This window comes from Macaca fascicularis, chromosome 13 (genome assembly GCF_037993035.2).
Source record: "Macaca fascicularis isolate 582-1 chromosome 13, T2T-MFA8v1.1".
Taxonomy (NCBI): Eukaryota; Metazoa; Chordata; class Mammalia; order Primates; family Cercopithecidae; genus Macaca; species Macaca fascicularis.
The window spans coordinates 41,842,155-41,861,588 of record NC_088387.1 but is presented as its reverse complement, the minus strand read 5'-3'; the positions used below and the strand labels follow the sequence as shown (position 1 = coordinate 41,861,588).

Below are 19,434 nucleotides of genomic sequence, written 5' to 3'. Positions count from 1 at the left end.
TTTAACAAAATGTATTCTACACATTGAGTTAATATTGACTGACTCTTTAATTTGGGCTCCCCAATTTTAGATATTTATAATCCAACCTAAATTAATATATGGTGGCCGATTGCCACACCCTTGAAAAAGTAAATGATGGGTTTATTATTAGAGAATAATATGCTAGGAAATAAGGTATAAATCATGTGTATCAGTGTTTGACCAAAAAGCTTCCAACAAACCAATTCTCAAACCAGTGTGAGTAACTTTGATTTTCTATTTTGCTAATGTCAACAATCCTAATCCTGCAGTTTATTCTTTAGAGGTATTTTAAGTCAAGTATGCTATTTATGTATGTTTTTACATTTATAATTATACAAATAGTAGTTTTTTAGATTATCTGAGAATAACTAAACTTTCTCCTGAGCTCTGTTTAGCTGTGTATATTACATCTGAATTTGAATGATTCTTAAGTATCTGAGAAGTTCTCTAACTAAATTAAGCATTTTTATTCTGTCAAGCTTAGCCTTTTTTCTTCTTCTTTTTTTTAAGCTAAAGGAACTATGTTTTATAATATAGCTATTGAATCCAGAAAACTGAGAATCCTGTCCACTTTTCTCTCCAGTTAATCTTGATATGCTATGAATTCAGTTCCCTTTAGAACTCTTGATTTGTTTCTCCCATCTTCATGAACAGTGGTTAATCAGGCCCATATTTTTTGCCTGGATCATTGCAATAACTTCCTAACTGGTTGCCCTGACCCCCGCCCCCACCAACTCCTTCCCTCTGTATTCCATCATCTTGGTAAACCTAGCCTTTCTAAAATGCTAGTCACATATTACTTACTAGTAAAACTCTGTCTTCAGGATAAACTTTAAAGCTCTTAGCACAGTACCAAATTGTTTCAGTAGGTCTCTTAATACATCTCCCATTGCATATCCTCCTTTTCCACACATTGTATTCCACATTCTGCCATAATGAACTGTTTATCATTTTCAGGTACGTAGTCACTGTTTAATCCATGTGTTGGCCCTCATGGGAGTTCCTCTGTCTGTTTCTTCCTTCCCTTGTTTTCTGCATAATAAATTTATATTCAGCCTTCCAGATCTAGCTTATTTTTGGAAACCTTTCCTAACTACCCCAATTTCCATGCCATGATTCCTTCTATACTATTGTACTTTATGCATATTGTTAAGAATATTGTCCTGTTTTTTGTTTCTGTCTCTCCAAATGTGAGCACCAAATAGAGATCATGTGTTGTTCACACTTTCACATGCACTTTTAGCACATAGACATAAAAGAAATGTTTGTTGAATGACTGCTTAAATGAACATATTAACTGTTTGATCTTAGTAACTATCTAGTTTATCCATCCTAACTTCTCAGTTTTCTGGAATGATGGTATATGCCATACCAATCACAATAGATAGCCCATGGCTACATGATCATGCTATTATGTTCCAGTGGGCATCCATCATCTTCTTAACTGTCTTAGGGCTATTGTTTTCCAGTGTTACACAGAAAATTTATTATATATAATTTAAATGATCGTTAACAGATGTGCATCACAATTCAGAGTTCAAAAGCAAACATGAAATTCTCATTAAGCAAAAGGCATATTTTCAGGCCATGCAATGTTGCTTGAAAAGCAATTAACATATCACACATTATTCCTGTGAGACAAAAACTGTTTCTTTCCCATCTTAATTTGCCTGCTTAAAAGTAGACAGAAGAAGATAGATGAGTTTATGCTCAAGGTGTATGCGTTTCCCTTGTGGCCCATGAACACATTTCCTTTTCATATTTGCAGAATATTGGTACAATTACTCTTTCATCAGACATGAAATTTGAGTGTATAACCAGTTTGTGGTTATCACCTACTAATTTATTAGGTTGATAACAGCAATTAAGCCACAATTGCTTCTGAGAAATATAAATTGACTTTCCATTTTAAATGAATAATTTAACATCTCAAACCACCGACATAGAGTGTAACTGATTTCTGGGACAAGAAGTTTGTTTCTCCTAGTATTAAACTTTAAAAAATGCAACCATTGATCATCCAGTTACTAATTATTTAATTATGGGATTATGTGGTTTGTGAAATTTCTTAATTTTTTTTTTTTTTGGCTTCATGCCTTTTGACTATTTATGGGTGTCATGAGGGAGAGGATTTTGGACAGAAATGTAACATATCAGTAGGCCCATGGTTTATCCACCCACTTAAAAATGTAAAAATTATTATTAGCTTTATAAGCTTAAGGTCATATAAAAATGGGCAGCAGACCTAATTTGGTCCACAGAGCATTGTTGGCTGACCCTGGTTTAATCAAATCTTCAGATAAGACTCTCAGAATTCACCAATCACAGGAGGTGGCTGCCTCAGCTGGTCTTCTGCCCACTAAAAGTAGAATTAGGCTGAGCGTGGTGGTTCACGCCCATAATCCCAGCACTTTTGGAGGCTGAGGGAGTTGGATTGCCTGAACCTGGGAGTTTGAGACCAGCCTGGGCAACATGGCAAAACCCTCTATCTACAAAAAATAGCCAGGTGTGGTTCCATGTGCCTGTAGTTGTAGTCCCAGCTGTTCAGGAGGCTGAAATAGGAGGATCACTTGAGCCTGGGAGGCAGAAATTGCAGTGAGCCAAATTTGTGCCACTGTACTCTAGCCTGAGCAACAGAGTGTGAGACCATCTCAAAAAAATAAAAAAATAAAAAGTAGAACTAACGTTTGTCATATGATAATAGGTTACATATCCCCATTCCAATAATTCTGAATCTCAAGTGCACTGAACCACATCAAATACTAGTGTAGACCTAAATGTACGTATCTAACTAAAAGGCCATCCACATATATTCATCTGCAAATACCAGGTTCACTGTGGTGACCTATTTTGATCCAGAAGCCTTTTGGTAAAAATTGGGAAAAGGGTATTCTTGTTTTAGGAATCCTGACTGCACTAATCAGCAAATGTTCATCAAATACTTATGTATGAAACATTCACTGGGTGGAGTAGAAGATACCGACATGTAAGGAAAGCATCCTCACTGGTGATCTGTCTCTCACACACACGTGTGTGCACACAGGCACACTGCTACCAGTGTGTGGTAATATCAGATAAGAGCCAAAAGGGAAATTTGAATAAGTGAAAAGGAGCTTAATACTGGGAATTAAAGAGGAGAGTTTTGTACACAAGAGAGTTGAAGATCATGTTTCCAGAGAGGAATCCACATATGCTGCCAAGAAGCATCAGAGAGGAAGGGGCCGAAATTGTCAGCAGAGAAGAATTAACAACACAGTTGCACATGAAGCATGCTGGGGTGGGGTAATACAGCGACCACTTTGGCAGGAGCCGGGGGTTCATGAGGAGAGATGAACTTTGAGAGGCAGAGACTTGTGCCAGATTGCTGAGAATCTTGAAGGCCAGGCATCTTAATCATGAACTGAGTGGAAGCGAGATTATATTTCTTTATGCAATGCTTGCTGAAAATGACATCTCAATTCAAGGGCTGGGTGAAAATGCAACTCATTGCTTTATTCCCTTATGAATTTTGACATATCTCACAAAATTAATATAATAGAGATGAAACTGGAGAATTACTAGAGAAGAGTCCAGCATCTGAAACTTTTCGGGTCCTAGATGATAACCTCTTATAGACTATGGGGAGCCATTGAAGGTTTGCGGCCAGTAGGGTAGTGTGGTTAAGCAGGATTTTAAGAATAGGCTGTTAGGAAAATACATTTTACCAGGGGGGAAAAAAAAAAAAAGAAATTTAAAGTTTCGATGAAGGAAATGGGAGAAGATCATGACTTGAATGAGGGGGTGAATATGGACTGACCTTGGAAATATAAAGTATTACATTAAAAAGAGCTATTTGAAATGACTTGATGTTTAATATCTATAATTTACTATTTACTACATTTCATATATTGTTCAAATCTCTTTCCTTATATTATTTAATTTTCTCAACAACACTGTTATGTAGATACTGCTAAGATTCATTCCTGTTTTTCAAATGAAAAGCTGAGACACTTTTAGCATTTAAGCAACCTACTCGGCCAGAAAGAATTACAACTAGAAGGAATTGGAGCCAGGTTTCTAATCCAAGCCAGCTATCTTAGTCCATTTGTGCTTCTAATACCGAATACCCAAGACTGGGTAATTTACAAAGAGCAAAATTTTGTTTCCTCACAGTTATAGCACTGGGAAATCCACGATCAAGGTGCCAGCATGTTTGGTTGTCTGGTGAGGGTTGTTCTCTGCTTCCAAGATGGTGCCCTTCCCCTCTGGAGGGGAAGAATGCTGTATCCTGGTATGGCAGAAGGTAGAAGCGCAAGCTAGCCAAATGCTCTGTGAAACCTCTTTTATAAGTGCCTTAATCCTGTTCAAAAGAGAGGAGCCTCATGTCCCAATCACCTATTAAAGCTCTTAATATTATCACCTTGGCAACACCTGAGTTTTGGAGGTGACACATTTAAACCATATCACCATCCAACTCTTAACCCCTGTAACATTTTATAACTTGGTCTTAGATTATATATATATATATATATATTTTTTTTTTTTTTTCTCTTCTTCTTCTTTTTTTTTTTTTTTTTTTTTTGTTAGAAGGAGTCTCACTTTGTCACCCAGGCTGGAGTGCAGTGGTGCGATCTCAGCTCACTGCAACCTCTGCATCCCGGGTTCAAGTGATTCTCCTGCCTCAGCCTCCCAAGTAGCTGGGATTGTAGGCACCCGCCACCATGCCCAGCTAAGTTTTTTTTTTATTTTTTATTTTTAGTAGAGATGGGTTTCACCATATTGAGCAGGCTGGTCTCAAACTCCTGACCTTGTGATCCACCTGTCTCGGCCTCCCAAAGTGCTAGGATTACAGACATGGGCCCCCGCGCCCAGCCGGTCTTAGATTATATTGATGCTTGATCTTTCAAGAAAGTTCCCAAGAGAACAAGGCTACAAGTGCATGGGCCTTGGAGTTGGAAAGACTTCTCAAGTCTTCCACTGTGTGGCCTTCATCAAGTCATCTAACCTGATGGAAAAACAGTTCTTGCATTTATGAAGTGAAGATTTCTCATTAATTCTAATTTCTCATTAGGAGACTGAAGGGAGATTATGGATTCTTGTTTCCCTTCTATTTCCGTTTTTCCTCTGTAGAAGTGACAGTGTTAGGTTTTGGAGGAAAATGAAAAGTACTTCTCATACATCTGATATTTGAGGTGATGGCAGAACCCCCAACAGATCATGTCCAGTGTACAGCTGTAGTAAGGGCCAGTGTCTTAGAGGGTTGGGATTGGACATGGTACCTTGGTTCTCTTTCACAAGCAGGTGATAGTAGAGAGTAGTTGAGTGCTCTAAGAAAGAGTTGAGAGAACTACTGAGAACAGGGAGCAGGGCCTTGAGATATACCAACTTACTGAGGTAGATCCAGGAAGAAGAACTGGGCGAGTGAAGGGAAGGAGAAGTATGAGTAGAACTACAGTAAAGCAGGGTTTTGTAAAGCGTAGGGGAGGCTTAAATTAGTGGATGGTAAATTGTGTTCAGAACACACAGAGTTCAAAGAGGTCTGAATTATACTGGATAAAAAAGATGGTCAAGAATGTAGAGAGTTCCAGGAGAATACAGATAACATGACTATTTTTTTTTTTTTTTTTTTTTTTAGAAAAAGAGTAAAATCCATTTTCTTTGTTAAGCCCTCTAAAAACTTGATTTGATTAAGTGCATTTTGGATACTCACTTTCTAATCAATGCATAATGTAAAGCTAAGGATTATTATCTTTTCCCTGCTTTACATACTTAATTGTAAACTACTCTCCTTGTTGGAGCTAGAGAATGTGCTCCTGAAATGCCATAGCAACTCAGCGACACACAGAGATGACGGGATTAGGGAAAATGAAGTTGGCATCCACTAGATTTCACAATCCAGTAGGAATAGCCCAGAGCTGAACTTCCTCACCCAGTTTATTCATTTGCTTTGGTAAATAACTTTGTCTTTCTAAATATAAGCTTCTTCTCAAAAATGAAGCTAATGTGAGCTTAGGTAAATTTCTATTTAAAAACACATGAAATATCTAAGGATAGAAAGTGCCGTTTAATTATTAAGTCATTATCTTTGTCATTTATTTCCAATTAAACTGAATTGTTTAATTACAAATAACATCTTAAGTAGATAAATGGCATAATTAGTTTATTTTTAACTGTATGCCTATGAAGAAAGAGTAAGTTATTTATAAAATACTTTGCAATTTAAAAATTAAGCCAAGTCTAAAATGGTGGTTAGAAATTTTCTGTAGCTTAATAAAAAATACATTATTAAAACTCAAGGTCCTTAGCATCTTTCATTCCTAGTGCTACCCCAATTAGGTCAAGAGAAACTTTTCATGTAAAGATAGAAAGATTCACCCTGAGAGAGCTTGGCACAGAATGAAAAAGATGAAAATATATCTGTATTAATTATTGATACACTACAGGGAGAGTAAGTGTTTAAAACCAACCAAATAACATTCTTTTGATTTAGACACCTCGGTTAATTTATTTAAATAGTCTTGATTTATGCTTTTATCTCAGACTCCAGTCTTTAAAAGATGTATTTAAAGCATTCAGAGCCAGAATTATGATCATGCCTCATTGTCAAAAGGTGTCTTTCATTCTCAATTTTCAGTGCTGCAAAATTCCAATTTTATTTCTCTGTTTATAGACATTTTAATGGGAAACTGGGAGAGGCTGCCTCAGGGGTTACTGGTCAAGTATTTTAAGTTGAATAGCAAACTTTTTTCTTTGCTTTAAGAAGGTTCTATAGTGAAGAGTTAATCAGTAGGTATTGCTGGACTTATTTATTATGTTTTGTTTTGTTTGGGATTGTATCAGTGCAGCAAAACATAATATAATACATAAAATAAAATGCTTTAACAAATTTCGATCTCACTAAAGCTTTCTGTGACCTAGACACTCGGTAATGGATCAACACAGCATGAAGCCCTAAGCTAAACCAAAGCTCACATTTCTGTAGTCATGCCCAGTCACTGTTATATTTCACCTGGCTTATGGCATTGGTACCTCGGACCACATGGCTTTGCCTCCTCTTCGTTACGTGGAAAGAAACAGAATCTTGAATGTTATGCTTGGGAGGAAGAAGGAAGGAAGCTCTGTGTTATCTGTGAAATATAAAACTTACCCAGTTATACTCCAAGACAAAGCAAACCACAAAATTTAAATATTAAAAGGTAAATAGAAGAGTCAATAATAATTCATCATACATTTTAAAATAACTAAAAGAGTATAATGGGAATGTTTGTATCACAGAGAAATGATAAATGCGTGAGGTGATGGATGCCTCATTTACCCTGATGTGACTATTACACATTGTATGCCTGTCTCAAAATATCCTATGTACCCCATAAGTAGATACACGTATTATGTAGCCATAATGACTAAAAATTTTAAAATATAATTTTTGAAAGGGTAAATGGAATGGGGATGATGACAAAGTTACAAAAGACAGAAAGTGAAGACATGGGTATGTTGTAGCACATTCCTGGGAAAAGCTCAGAATAACTAATGGGGAAATATTCCTACATTTAAACATGCATGGTCATTTAGGTTTTCTGGTTTTCATTGCTTTAATTGCCCCATATCAGAAGGACATATTCCTTTGAAAGAATGAGTTTGACTAATGTTAAGTTTCTCTTTCGGTGTTTTTTTTTTTAAGATTTAAAAGATAAAAGTGAATGACTGCATAGAGGCATGTTGACATTTATTCTTTCTTCTGCTTGCTTGATTCAAAATAGTCATGCTGGACAGCAGGTGGTAAGTGCCTGGTGTTTATGAGGGAGAACAGCAATTTATTATTTTCCTTGGTTGCTACCTTGAACTACGAAGGTAGTAAAAATCCAGGACACATTTATCTTACAGAGTTGTCACAAGCAGCAAAGAAAATCACAGAATCACAGGCTTTCTCATACCACTAGCATTTGCATTTTCCATGCTGATTAGCTTAGATTTTGGAAAAATGTTATGAAATCAGCTACACTTTATATTATCAAATTGCTTTCTTTGTTGTCTTTCTTGGCATTTTGAAAATTCTGTGCGCATTTCAGATGACTAAGTAGTTCTCTTAAAGGTTTAACCAATGTTGAAAGCCAGAAAGTGTAAAGATGAATAAGATTTTCTTCCTACTCTTTAACAAGCTGTTTCTTGGCTGGTAAAGAAAAAAAGCATCACCATTGTCAGCTGTGCACTAAAGTCTCTGAAACATAATCTGTGGGTAAAACCATTCCGTTAGTGTTGTATGTGTGCTAGAGCCTTACTACTGACTTAACTGTAATTAAAAATATTACTTTAATTAAAAATATTACTTTATGCTCCAGGTCTTATCAGGTATGCCCATCTTTCTCAATTACAGCTGAGTACAATTAGATACAAATTCAGCTTTAAGATGGTTAATTGCTAGTCAAAGAAAGACTGAGCAATATTTGTATTTACCTTCTTGGCAGAAGAAATGTATTGTAATACCTACTGACCAGTTTGAAACAGAGGTGAGAGATTAAAATTAGGAGACAGTAACATTTTAGAGCTTTTATTCCTGGTGGTTATTTGCTATTTTTTATCCCCTCTTGACGTATGAAAGAATAATGTACTACTGTGACTTTAGTTTTTGAAATGGGGAAATGGCTGTTGCATTAATTCCCTCATGATGATTAGCATCATGCATGCAGAAAGGATACATGAGGGAAACAATTAGTGCAGTGACTAAGAGCATAGACGCCAGACCTAGAGGGCACACATCCCAATTCCAGTTCTGCTCTTTGCCCTGAGGTAATGCCTGCACAATTATTCATCTATCTGAATACATTTCTTGCTACATCTACTTGACATGTAGGTGTCTTTTTTTGCTTTGCAATTCTTGTTATTGAATATTAGGTCTTTCTGTTGGGTATTCCTTGTTTATATGAAAGCAATAGATTTTGCATATTAATACAGGTGCCCATACCACACTACCCAATGTTCATACACTTATAATCAACCTTCCACCAGAGCTCTCTGTTTAAAGGGATCGTAAGAACTTCACCTGCTCTTCATCTGTTATCTATCACAATTGTTCAAGGGTCAGCAAGCATCTTCTTCTCCTTCTCTTTCTTTCTTTCTTTCTTTTTTTTTTTTTGAAACAGAGTCTGGCTCTGTTGCCCAGGCTGGACTGCAGTGGTGCAGTCTCAGCTCACTACAACATCTGCCTTCCAGGTTCAAGCAATTCTCCTGCCTCAGCCTCCCGAGTAGTTAGGATTACAGGTGTGTGCCACCATGCCCGGCTAATTTTTGTATTTTTAGTAAAAATGGGGTTTCACCATATTGGCCAGGCTGATCTCACACTCCTAAGCTCATGATCTGCCTGCCTCGGCCTCCCAAAGCACTGGGATTACAGGCATGAGCCACTGCGCCCAGCCAGCAAATGTTTTCTTGAAGGGCCAAGAGTAAATATTACAAGCTTTGTGTGCCATACAGTTTCTGTCCTGACCGTTCCCCTCTACCACTGTAGTGTAAAAACAGGCATAGATGGTATGTAAATGAATGAGCCTGACTGTGTTCTAATAAAACCCTATTTGCAAAGTAGGAGGTTGACTCCTAGGATTTAGTTTGCTGACACCTGCATTATTGGTGCTGTCCACGTTAGAAGTCTAGATTTTATCTTTGTCTCCTTCTCCCTCATTCTCATAGCCTATATCTCTTCAAATCCTGTCAGATTGACATTCTAAATTTTTCTTAAATTCATTACCTTCTCTTTATCCATATAGACAAAATCCTGATTTGTAGTTTCCTCACCTCTCTTTTGGGCTCTGAAGGCTTAATACTCTCCTGCCTTGTGCCTGCAGTCCTGCCAAAGCTAACTGCCCTAGCTGCAGTAAGAAACTGTCTAAACCCAAACAGGATTATGTCACTCCTTTGCTTTAAGATCTCTGATGATTCATCATTGCCTAAAGGGCTGTTCTCAAATTGAAAACTTTGTAACTTGGCAGAGAAGTCACTTCAGGACCTGGTTCTTTCTTTTTTTTTTTTTTTGTGACGGAGTCATGCTCTGTCGCCCAGGCTGGAGTGCAGTGGCCGGATCTCAGCTCACTGCAAGCTCTGCCTCCCGGGTTCACGCCATTCTCCTGCCTCAGCCTCCCAAGTAGCTGGGACTACAGGCGCCCGCCACTTCGCCCGGCTAGTTTTTTGTATTTTTTAGTAGAGACGGGGTTTCACCGTGTTAGCCAGGATGGTCTCGATCTCCTGACCTCGTGATCCGCCCGTCTCGGCAGGACCTGGTTCTTTCTCTCTCTCCAGCTGCATCTCCCATTCCTATTTGTGTCCATTTAGGCCCTTGGAGAAGCAAGGTAGATGGGATTATATGTATAAGGAGGACTTGCCTGTGAAGGATAAAATGGGAGTGAATGGGCTTTTGTGGAGCTTTTAGACTGCTATGGGTTCAAACACCTTTGAAAGGGGAGCAGGAAGGAAAGAGGATTGAGTAGGAAGAGGATCAGCACTCTTCCCAGCAAGTCCCAGTCAGGCTAGTGGGCAGCCCGGATCAGGAGCTGAAGTTGCTTGTTGGAGGAGTCCCTGTTGGGCAGGAGCATGGACCTGTACCCAGTGATTGACTGGCGCTACCTGGGGCCAAGTGCAGCCTACACATAAGACTGCAGTAGGACTACAGGTGCAGCAGATGGAGATGGTCAGTTAACTATGCCCCCCAGCAGTTTAACTCAGAGGAGAGTGGCTTGGGGCCCCTCTATGGCACCATACATGTGACCAGCTTCAGTTGATCTCTTGTAATATTTTTCATATACTATGTCATCTCTCACCTCCTAGCCCATCTGCATCACCCCTTCCTGCTCCTAACTTTGCTTGGCCAACCGCTTTTCACTCTTTAAGTCTCAGCTGAGGGATAACCTCTTCTGGAAGTATATTTTTACTTCCTACCTCTCAACTGTGCAAATTGCCATCATTCACTCATTCCATAACATCATCAGCCATTTCCCCAATTACAGTTGGTTGTACATGTTTTTGTTTTTGATTAGAGAGTCAACTTCTTGAAGAAAGGATTGTTTAGTATGTGCTCTTAGACTCCTACAGTAACCAGCACTCATTTGCTGAATGAATGATTTTACTCTCAGTTATCTATTGGGAGGGTTAGGTGACTCAGATAGAATAAAAAGGAGAACATGACAGATGATACTTAAGTATTATATTTAGTTTAAGAGAATTATATTTTTATTTTAAAATAATATACTTTATAATTATAATTATGACATATTAGACTCATTTCACCTAAATGTGGACAGTCATATAGTTGAAGGAACACTGGGCTTGAAATCAAAAGACCTGTGCTCAAATCCTGGTGACCTCATTTGTGAGCCAAATGGCCATGGGACAACATCTCTGGCATCATTTCCCTATTCAGTAAGATGGGAAGATAGGGATCTCAAAGACACTGCATTTTGAACCCATCAAACCATTTGTAATACATCCAACTACTTGCGTTCATAGAGGTCTTTCTGTTTCCTCCTCTTGTGTCAGAGCTTGCATCAAGCTAGCTCAGTGTCCCATTATACACTGACATTTTAGATCACATAGCTTTTTGTAGAGACAATGAATGATAAGAGCAATTTAAAAGTAGTGGTCTTCTAACAATTGTATGTGTGGTGAGTGCTGGTAAATGTATTATTCTGGGAAGTAGTTTCGAACTACATCGTCTGCTAAATTATTTTAGGTTAAAATTTTTATAGAGTGCCACATGAGAGCAAATGGGAGATCAATTATATGAGACTAGAGAGACTGTTATAGCACCAACTTGGTGGCAGAATAGAGTTCTAGTCTTCTTGGGTTGGGGGTGAATTATTATGGCTGCTATCTTTATGGCTGTGCATTCCAATTGCCACTCTATAAACTGTAAAAAAGAAAACAATAATTTTTTAAAGTAGAGATGTGAATAAAAATAAGTAAAACTTATAAAGTACAAAATATTATGCAAATCAAATAAACAAAATAAAAATAGACACGTTAACTTAGATTAACTTAAAATATAAGAAAAAGATAAAACAAGAATACAGGCCCAGTATCTGTAAATGAACTAAAATGACAATGTAAGATGGAACTAAAAGATCAAAAAGATAAAATGACTAATGAGCTTTAAGAATGCCAACAGGAGATGGAGATATTTACAATGTAAAAGAATGAACTAAAATAAGTCTGTACAGTTGTAAACAACATAAGAGCCTGTCACAGGAGCATACTTTTGCCACAAAGGGAGAGACGGGGGGCTTCTCCTTGTCCTTTCACTCTTTGGTGTTGGTGTGCTGCCCTCTTAAAGTATTCTTCTGTGACCAGGGAGGGGAATCTGGCTCCTGGATGTTGATGATGATGGTGGTGATGGTGGTGATGGTGGTGATGGTGGTGATGGTGGTGATGGTGATTTGGCGCACCTTCTTGCCAGCAGAGGGCAGCCACACAGAGAGGTGAGGACGGGCAGAGCTGGGGTGGAGAACTGAGGCCTGTTGGAGCCCTGTGTTCATGACTGTTTGCTGATCTGAATGTTCCCGATGTTAGCTGGGTGTTTCTTATTGTTTTAATTACTTTCAAATTATATAACAGCAAATACTCCTCCTTCTTTTCACTTTTTCATTCTCTGTGTATTTCTTGCTCAGGATTCAATTCCAGGGGTTGGTTTCTTATTTGTAGGAAATATAGATACAACCTTTTCCTCTAGCTCTTGAGCCTCTGACTTCATTTCTGTTTTTTTTTTTTTTTTTTCTTTATTTTCTCGCTTGTTGGAGCTGTTGGAAACCCGACCAATTCTCTAAGAACAGACAGAGACAGACACATACAAATATATACACACAAATAAGCCACAGCCCCTTCCATACATGTGCACATGTACACATACACACACATACACATACACGCATCCACTCCACCCATGCATACAAACTGTACCCACCCATTCATAGATTCATAGACACACACACAAATAGCACATATCTTTCCCCATACACACGTACACACGCAGCTCCACACACACACAACCAGTGCCCATCCCATCCGGGATACCCACACACATCCAGACACACACACACACATGCAATCAGTACCTCTTCCCATGCACATGTGCATGTACACACTTACACAGGCCCACGTGCACTGACCTTTTTTCTTTGTGCCTTTTCTCTCCCGAGCGGCTTCTCCCTGCTGCTTTTCACATCCATCATTGCAGTGCTCCCCATCTGTACTGCAGATACAGATCTGAATATTGTAAAATTATTGTTTCCTTTCCAGGGAGATTTTTAAAAAAGCTTTTCCACTGTGATCTATAAATAATGAATAATTCCATTAGAAATGTGATGGATGGTGTAACTTTTATGCAGAGTTTGTCAAGCTCAATGTTTCAGGCTTTTACTTTCACAACAGCCCCAGCCCATGGCAGGTAGGAAACTCAATTGGCTGACACTCCAAAGTCTCTCTTGCCACATTTCCCAAAGTGTGTTCCTTGAGTTCTCATAGATAATTCATGCATTTTAAAAGCAGCACTTTCCGTGCTCAAATAGATTTGGGAAATGCTACAGTGAACTGACTCCTTTAATGCTGAGCTCCCCAAAGCATTTCATATGATAATTTGCTGTAGGTCATGCGATATTTCCAAAACATATTTGGCCAGGGAACCTTATTTTTTCATCGAAACATTATATCTCTAAGCTCAGTGTTCCATGGAAAATAATTTAGGAAATAGTGTTCTAATGACACTAGTACATTCTCTCTACTGCAGAGAAACTGTTTTACAATTGTCCTTACTGAAGAGTTCAAATTTACCTCCCCATATTTCCATCACATTTGCAGTTCTTTATGTGTTCAGTCCTAAAGTAAAATAAACACCTGTTCTAAAGCCAGTATATGATTTTGAAGAGTCTCCTGAAATCTTAAAGCAGAAAATACAGTTTTTATTATGTTTTATGTTAATATGGTTTTCTGTAAAATAGGTCTTTGAAAATCAGTAATCTTTATAAGTAAGATAGTCTAATTATATTTTGACCAGGTATTTCCTATTATTAAGAATATTACTTCTTAACATATATGGATTATATATATACACACACATACATACATATATACATAAGTTCATCATAAATGCATCAACTGAAAGGCAGTAGAAAGCGAGAGAGACTATGTGAGAGAAAGAGAGAGGGTTCCAATGGATGTCCCTGGAAAAAGACATTGCAGACACAGCACTAGTACGTATAGCAGGAATATCTGTGCTCCCCTCTCAGCTTTCCTTTGGTACTTTCACCTGTAATAATGAACCCTGTGGGGCCATCCACTGTATTGCAGCCTCCACATGATTTTTTGACACCTAACAGCTGTGCCTAAAACCAAGGCACAAAGGACAAAACCCAAATAACACATTTTGGGTAAAGTAAACATTCCTTTTGCATCCCTTTTCCAAGATACAAGAAAGTACAAATGTAAGAATGGTCACCTTGCCAAAGCTGGCACAGAATAGCTGTTTTATTTGCAAGATTTCATGCATCTGCTTTCTAAATTGAAAAGGGACTTTTACCAATTAGTGATTTTCTAAAAAATCCAAGATTCCAGTGGACCTCAGAACTGGTCTCTGTTTGGTCTATACCTGTTCCTTTTTAAGTCCCAACCTGCCTACACTCATTCCTTAAGACTTCAACATTCTTGTGCCCCAAAGATCTATCTCTCTGCTCTGGAAATTTGCATTTTAACAGAAATCAGAGAATTGGAGCCCAGATGTTCTGTGCACAACCTGAACAAATACCCTAGGATGCTTTGGAGTGTTACAACAATCTTTCCCAGAGCACACAGCTGGACTTCACTTTGTAATAACTTAAGCAGTTACTGTATATACTACATCAGAATAAAAAATTCATAGAAGCCTCTTTTATCTCCCCTTCTTTTTAGCATTAAGTACAGTAGTAGGCATATAGTAGGTCTTCAGCAGGTGCAGATTAGCAATAGAATAACTACATATTCTCATTTACTTTTTGTATCGTATTTGTAAATATGGTAAATTGTTCTTTTCTAACAACTCTTTAAATTTGGTGAATATATAAGGAATAATGAACATCAAAAGAAACAGTAACAGAGTGGCAATTGCACCGTAGTATTCTATAGTTGGAAGACCATTTACCCCATTACTGCCACTCTGGTTCTTGGATCTCTGAGAGTGCACCCCTAGTGAAGATAAGCACACCATTTCCCTCAGCAGGTCATTCTACTTTGCTCATCGTTGCTGGTATGAACTTCTTTGCCTTAGGCAGAAAAGGTTCCCCAAAGGAAACCAGCCTTTGGTCAATGTCACCTTTGCTTCTAGACTTCACACGGTTAATGATCACATACTTCATCACACTCTACCCTCCTCATTTGCTGGGAGTTTTCCAAGTTCTCTTTCTATCTTTCTGACTACACTTTCTGTCTTCCTTTTTGATTCTGGTCCTTCTGTACACCCTTAATTCATAGGTCTTCTTTGGCCTGCTCTTCTGGCTCTATTCACTTTACTCGTATGTCATTCACTACTGTGTGTCCAAATACGCCTGACATTTACCAGATTCCTATAAAGACTGTTATATTTCCTGAATTTTGGATGCATATTTCCATCTACCTCTGGGCATCTCTGCCCACATGTTTCCAGGTTCCTCAAACTTGCCTGGGGAAATGCTAAGCTCATGTTCTATGTGATACTTTCTTTTTAGGAAATATCTCTATTCTGCTCTTATATAGGCTCCTTCCAAACATGTAAATACCTTTATAAGGATACTGTCAGTTATTTGTGACAAGTCTCATACACACATTAAGAATCCTTTTCTAGAACGCTAGCTTTGACATAGAAGATGTCAGTTCCCAGTGATAAATTAACCTGTACTGAATATGCCTGTTGTGTACTATGTGTCCAAGTTTCAAAAGGCATCCTATCATGGGTGCCCATATCTGCTTCTCATGAGGAGGATTAATGTGTACACAAGTCACAGCTAATTCATAATTAAGATATGGATTATTTATCATGTTTTAGCTCTAAAATCTTTATATAATTCCCCAAAGGGTTACACTGAAATGTTCTTTCCTTAAAGGCTACGTGTTTTAAAAATGCCAAAAGAGTGTCCTAATCTTATTTGAAAGCTCTTCCGTTGAGATAGCCTTTGCCAAGAACATATTCTTCAAACAAGATGTGCTCTTTTCACTGAAGATTACATTTAGGACAAAATAGTGACAAAAAGTTAATACTTTGTCAAGGCAACTTTAGAATTTGAGTAACCAGTTTCTCCTCCTTGGGGACTCTTGTTCTTGCCTCAGATATTTCTGGTTTCAAAACAGGGTGCCAAGGCAGACTTCTCTTCTCTGCTGATTTTTTTTTTTTTTTTTTTTTTTAAATTGTGATACTTTCAGAATAAGATTATCCTGGACCCCATGACGTTCAGCGAGGCCAGGTTCCGGCCGTCCCTGGAGGAGAGGCTGGAGAGCATCATCAGCGGCGCAGCGCTGATGGCCGACTCCTCCTGCACGCGAGACGACCGGCGGGAGAGGATCGTGGCGGAGTGCAACGCCGTGCGGCAGGCGCTCCAGGACCTGCTCAGCGAGTACATGAATAATGTAAGTCTTGGGCTCTCCATTCTCATGTCTCGGTGGATTCTGTTCTGCAATCGTGTTGCTCTTTTGGAAGCATAGATAGCAGGAAAAGAGGACAGGTGTTCACCTAAGAGTCAGGTGAAACCAAAGAACTGCTTTGGGAGAGCGCGTGTCATGTTGTTTCAGAATCTATATTTTGTTTGTTTGTTTTAATATGGAGCAGATAGATGGACAATAAGCTCTTTCACTTTTTACTTGGCTGATTTCTTCTTGGTCATTTTAGTGGCTGCATTTTGAAGTAGGTAAGATTTCAGTTGGTAAAGGTAGATGATTGATGGAAACAGCTGAGAATATACTAAGTCCGCTGTTAAAAAGTGCACTTTTAAACCTAAGGATAGCTGTAGATGCGATTCTTCACCCCTAAAAGGCATTAATAAATCTACTAGCTTTATAAAATGTGTGGATAGGGTTGTTTAAGGAAAAGTTCTAACTGTAGTAAAATTTGGAGGTGTTTTATTGATTCAGTCAGGAATCGCTTATAAGAGTGAGTCTCTAAGTTTTCAAATAGGTATGTATGAGTGGTATCTAATTGTATTTTGGCACATAGTAGCCATCCTCTCCTATAGTTACAAAATGTGACAGTTCCTGTATACCTGTAACCTGCAAGAAGGTGATGAAACTCACATTCTTTGCTTTGAAAGGCATTAAATTATGGCTGTATTGATTTGCTACATTCATTTAGCTGAGGCGATGGCCAGTGCTTGCAGCAGTGGATGATCTGTGCTTCCCCCTTTCCTGGACTTTAGGGTTTGAGAGAATTTAGCACAAATTGTGGAAAAAATGTAGATAAAGTGAGGTCTTGATATTACATTTTGAAGGAATGCCCTGTATAGTGACCAGGTGGGTAACAGAGACACTGAAAATCTGCTCACAGCTATTGAAGTCCATGTTGGATATTATTAGAACACCCTGAGGCAATGCTGAAACAAAGCAGCCGCTCAGTGTCCCTCCCTCCAGCATCTTACCACTCCCATCATGAGTAACAATATGCAGCTAACAGACATGCAAACAAGGAATGAGTGTTGACAGTAGCAGTGCTCCTCCTGCAGACCCTCCAGAGAACTTATTCAGAAAGCAAAAAGATGTCAATGAGAAAACCTGACAAACTAAAAAAAAAAAAAATTTGTTTCCTTTCCATGAACCTTCAGATTCTTTGATTTTGGAAGACTTGGCCATTTTCAGCACGCAAAGAATAAAATGTGAATGCATCATGTGGCACCCAGCTGCTTATGAGGACGTCTCTATAGGACCCTGGATGACCAACACTTTCTGTAATTTTGATCTATGGTATTATGTAGGGTACAGCTAAAAATGTTGATTCCATGGTCTCCCAACTGAGTGAATCTTTTGAATAGCAGATGTGTCAACAAAGAATGCTTATGAAATCTGAGACCCTGTTTGTTGGTTTGTTGTTGTTGTTGTTAACAAAATAGCAAGGGGCTAATTACCTGGACGTGGAATTTGGTTTTACATTAAGGCATGTTAGTGGTTCTATTAATGAATAGTTACTGACAAAGAAGGAAGTAGAAACTACAGAGATAACAGTGATGGTTAAGATCTCAGTATAAATAAATCAGACAAAAAAGTATGTTTCTCTAAATAGAAATCACAGAACATGATTAAATAAGAGTCGATCGAGACGTGACATGTAATTTTCAGTTTGGTGTCTAGCATCCTGCCAACTAGAAGTTTTTCTTTCAGTGTAAGCTCATGCAGATCTGCAGAGCTGATGGATTTTTGTATTTTACTGACTCCAGGCACTTTTTGTTTTGTGTCCGCAGCCTTGTGATGCAGGAATGTTTTGTGCTTTATTGAAATCTTAGTTTCTATTTTGACATGGTTACAGACAATACATCAATGGGTATAGTGCTTAAATGTCAAAATGCACACATTCTATTCACATTGAACCATCACGATCAAAGCCTGAAATAAAACACCTCCTACTTGACATTTATGTAAACTGTGTAACATTTAGTTGGACTTCACACTTGTTTGGTGATTTCAAGGTAGAACTGAATGCAGCCAGATCACCTTAATAATTCCTGTCTAGTGCACTCATTTATCCTGCTGCACAGTCAATTCGTATTTATTTTGATATAGCATATATGAATATAAAAAAAAAATACACACCCATGCCTTGACTGAAAAGTCTATTGTAGTTAACAGCAACCAGTAAATCAGTCTATCATGCCTGGGCTGTTATATTTCTCTTTAAATTTTGCAAGCTCTGAGAATAAAGGTGGTATCAAATTATCACCTTGCAAGTTGGCATCCTAATGTGCTAGGCAATACCATTAGGATAAACAAGTTGTTAAACTGAAAATATTTAAAAATCAGCATAACTGACATTTCTGTTTTCTGAGAATCTCCTGATCAGTCCCAGATGAACATTCCACTTACAATGCTTGCTTGTGGCTGAAGCTGTTCTAAAATTGTCTACATGCCAAATTGTATGACACAGAGGGAGACAGAGGTTGTGGAGAGAAGCTGTGTGCCATACCTGATAGAAAAAGGGTCTTCATGGAGCATGGGCTATGACGTAGCCACATAGCTCCCATTGAACTCAAAAGGATAGCAGTCATGTGTTAGGTATTTCCACAAATGTGTATTCTACTTAATGAACGTGGGTGTGCAACTTGAAGATGTCAACAAACATTGTGCAGTTAAAAGAAACTGTGGTATGAGAAAAACGGCTGGGTGAATAGAGGCATGTGGTGAAAATTATCACAGATCATGGCGGTGGTAGAGAGGATGGTTGGAATTCTTTTAGGAAAGCCTTGGCTAGCCTTA

General features: G+C 38.3%; 1 protein-coding gene across 3 annotated transcripts in view; it reads left to right on the top strand.

Moving 5' to 3' along the window:
* The window catches only part of CTNNA2 (catenin alpha 2), a 1,160,134-nt gene that overhangs the window by 402,965 nt on the left and 737,735 nt on the right, over window positions 1-19,434 (top strand). For all 3 annotated transcript variants that reach the window (XM_045368554.2, XM_005575464.4, XM_005575466.4), the window contains exon 7: window positions 16,405-16,608. In XM_045368554.2, the coding sequence (XP_045224489.1) occupies window positions 16,405-16,608 (204 nt within the window). The remainder of the gene's footprint in view (window positions 1-16,404; window positions 16,609-19,434) is intronic.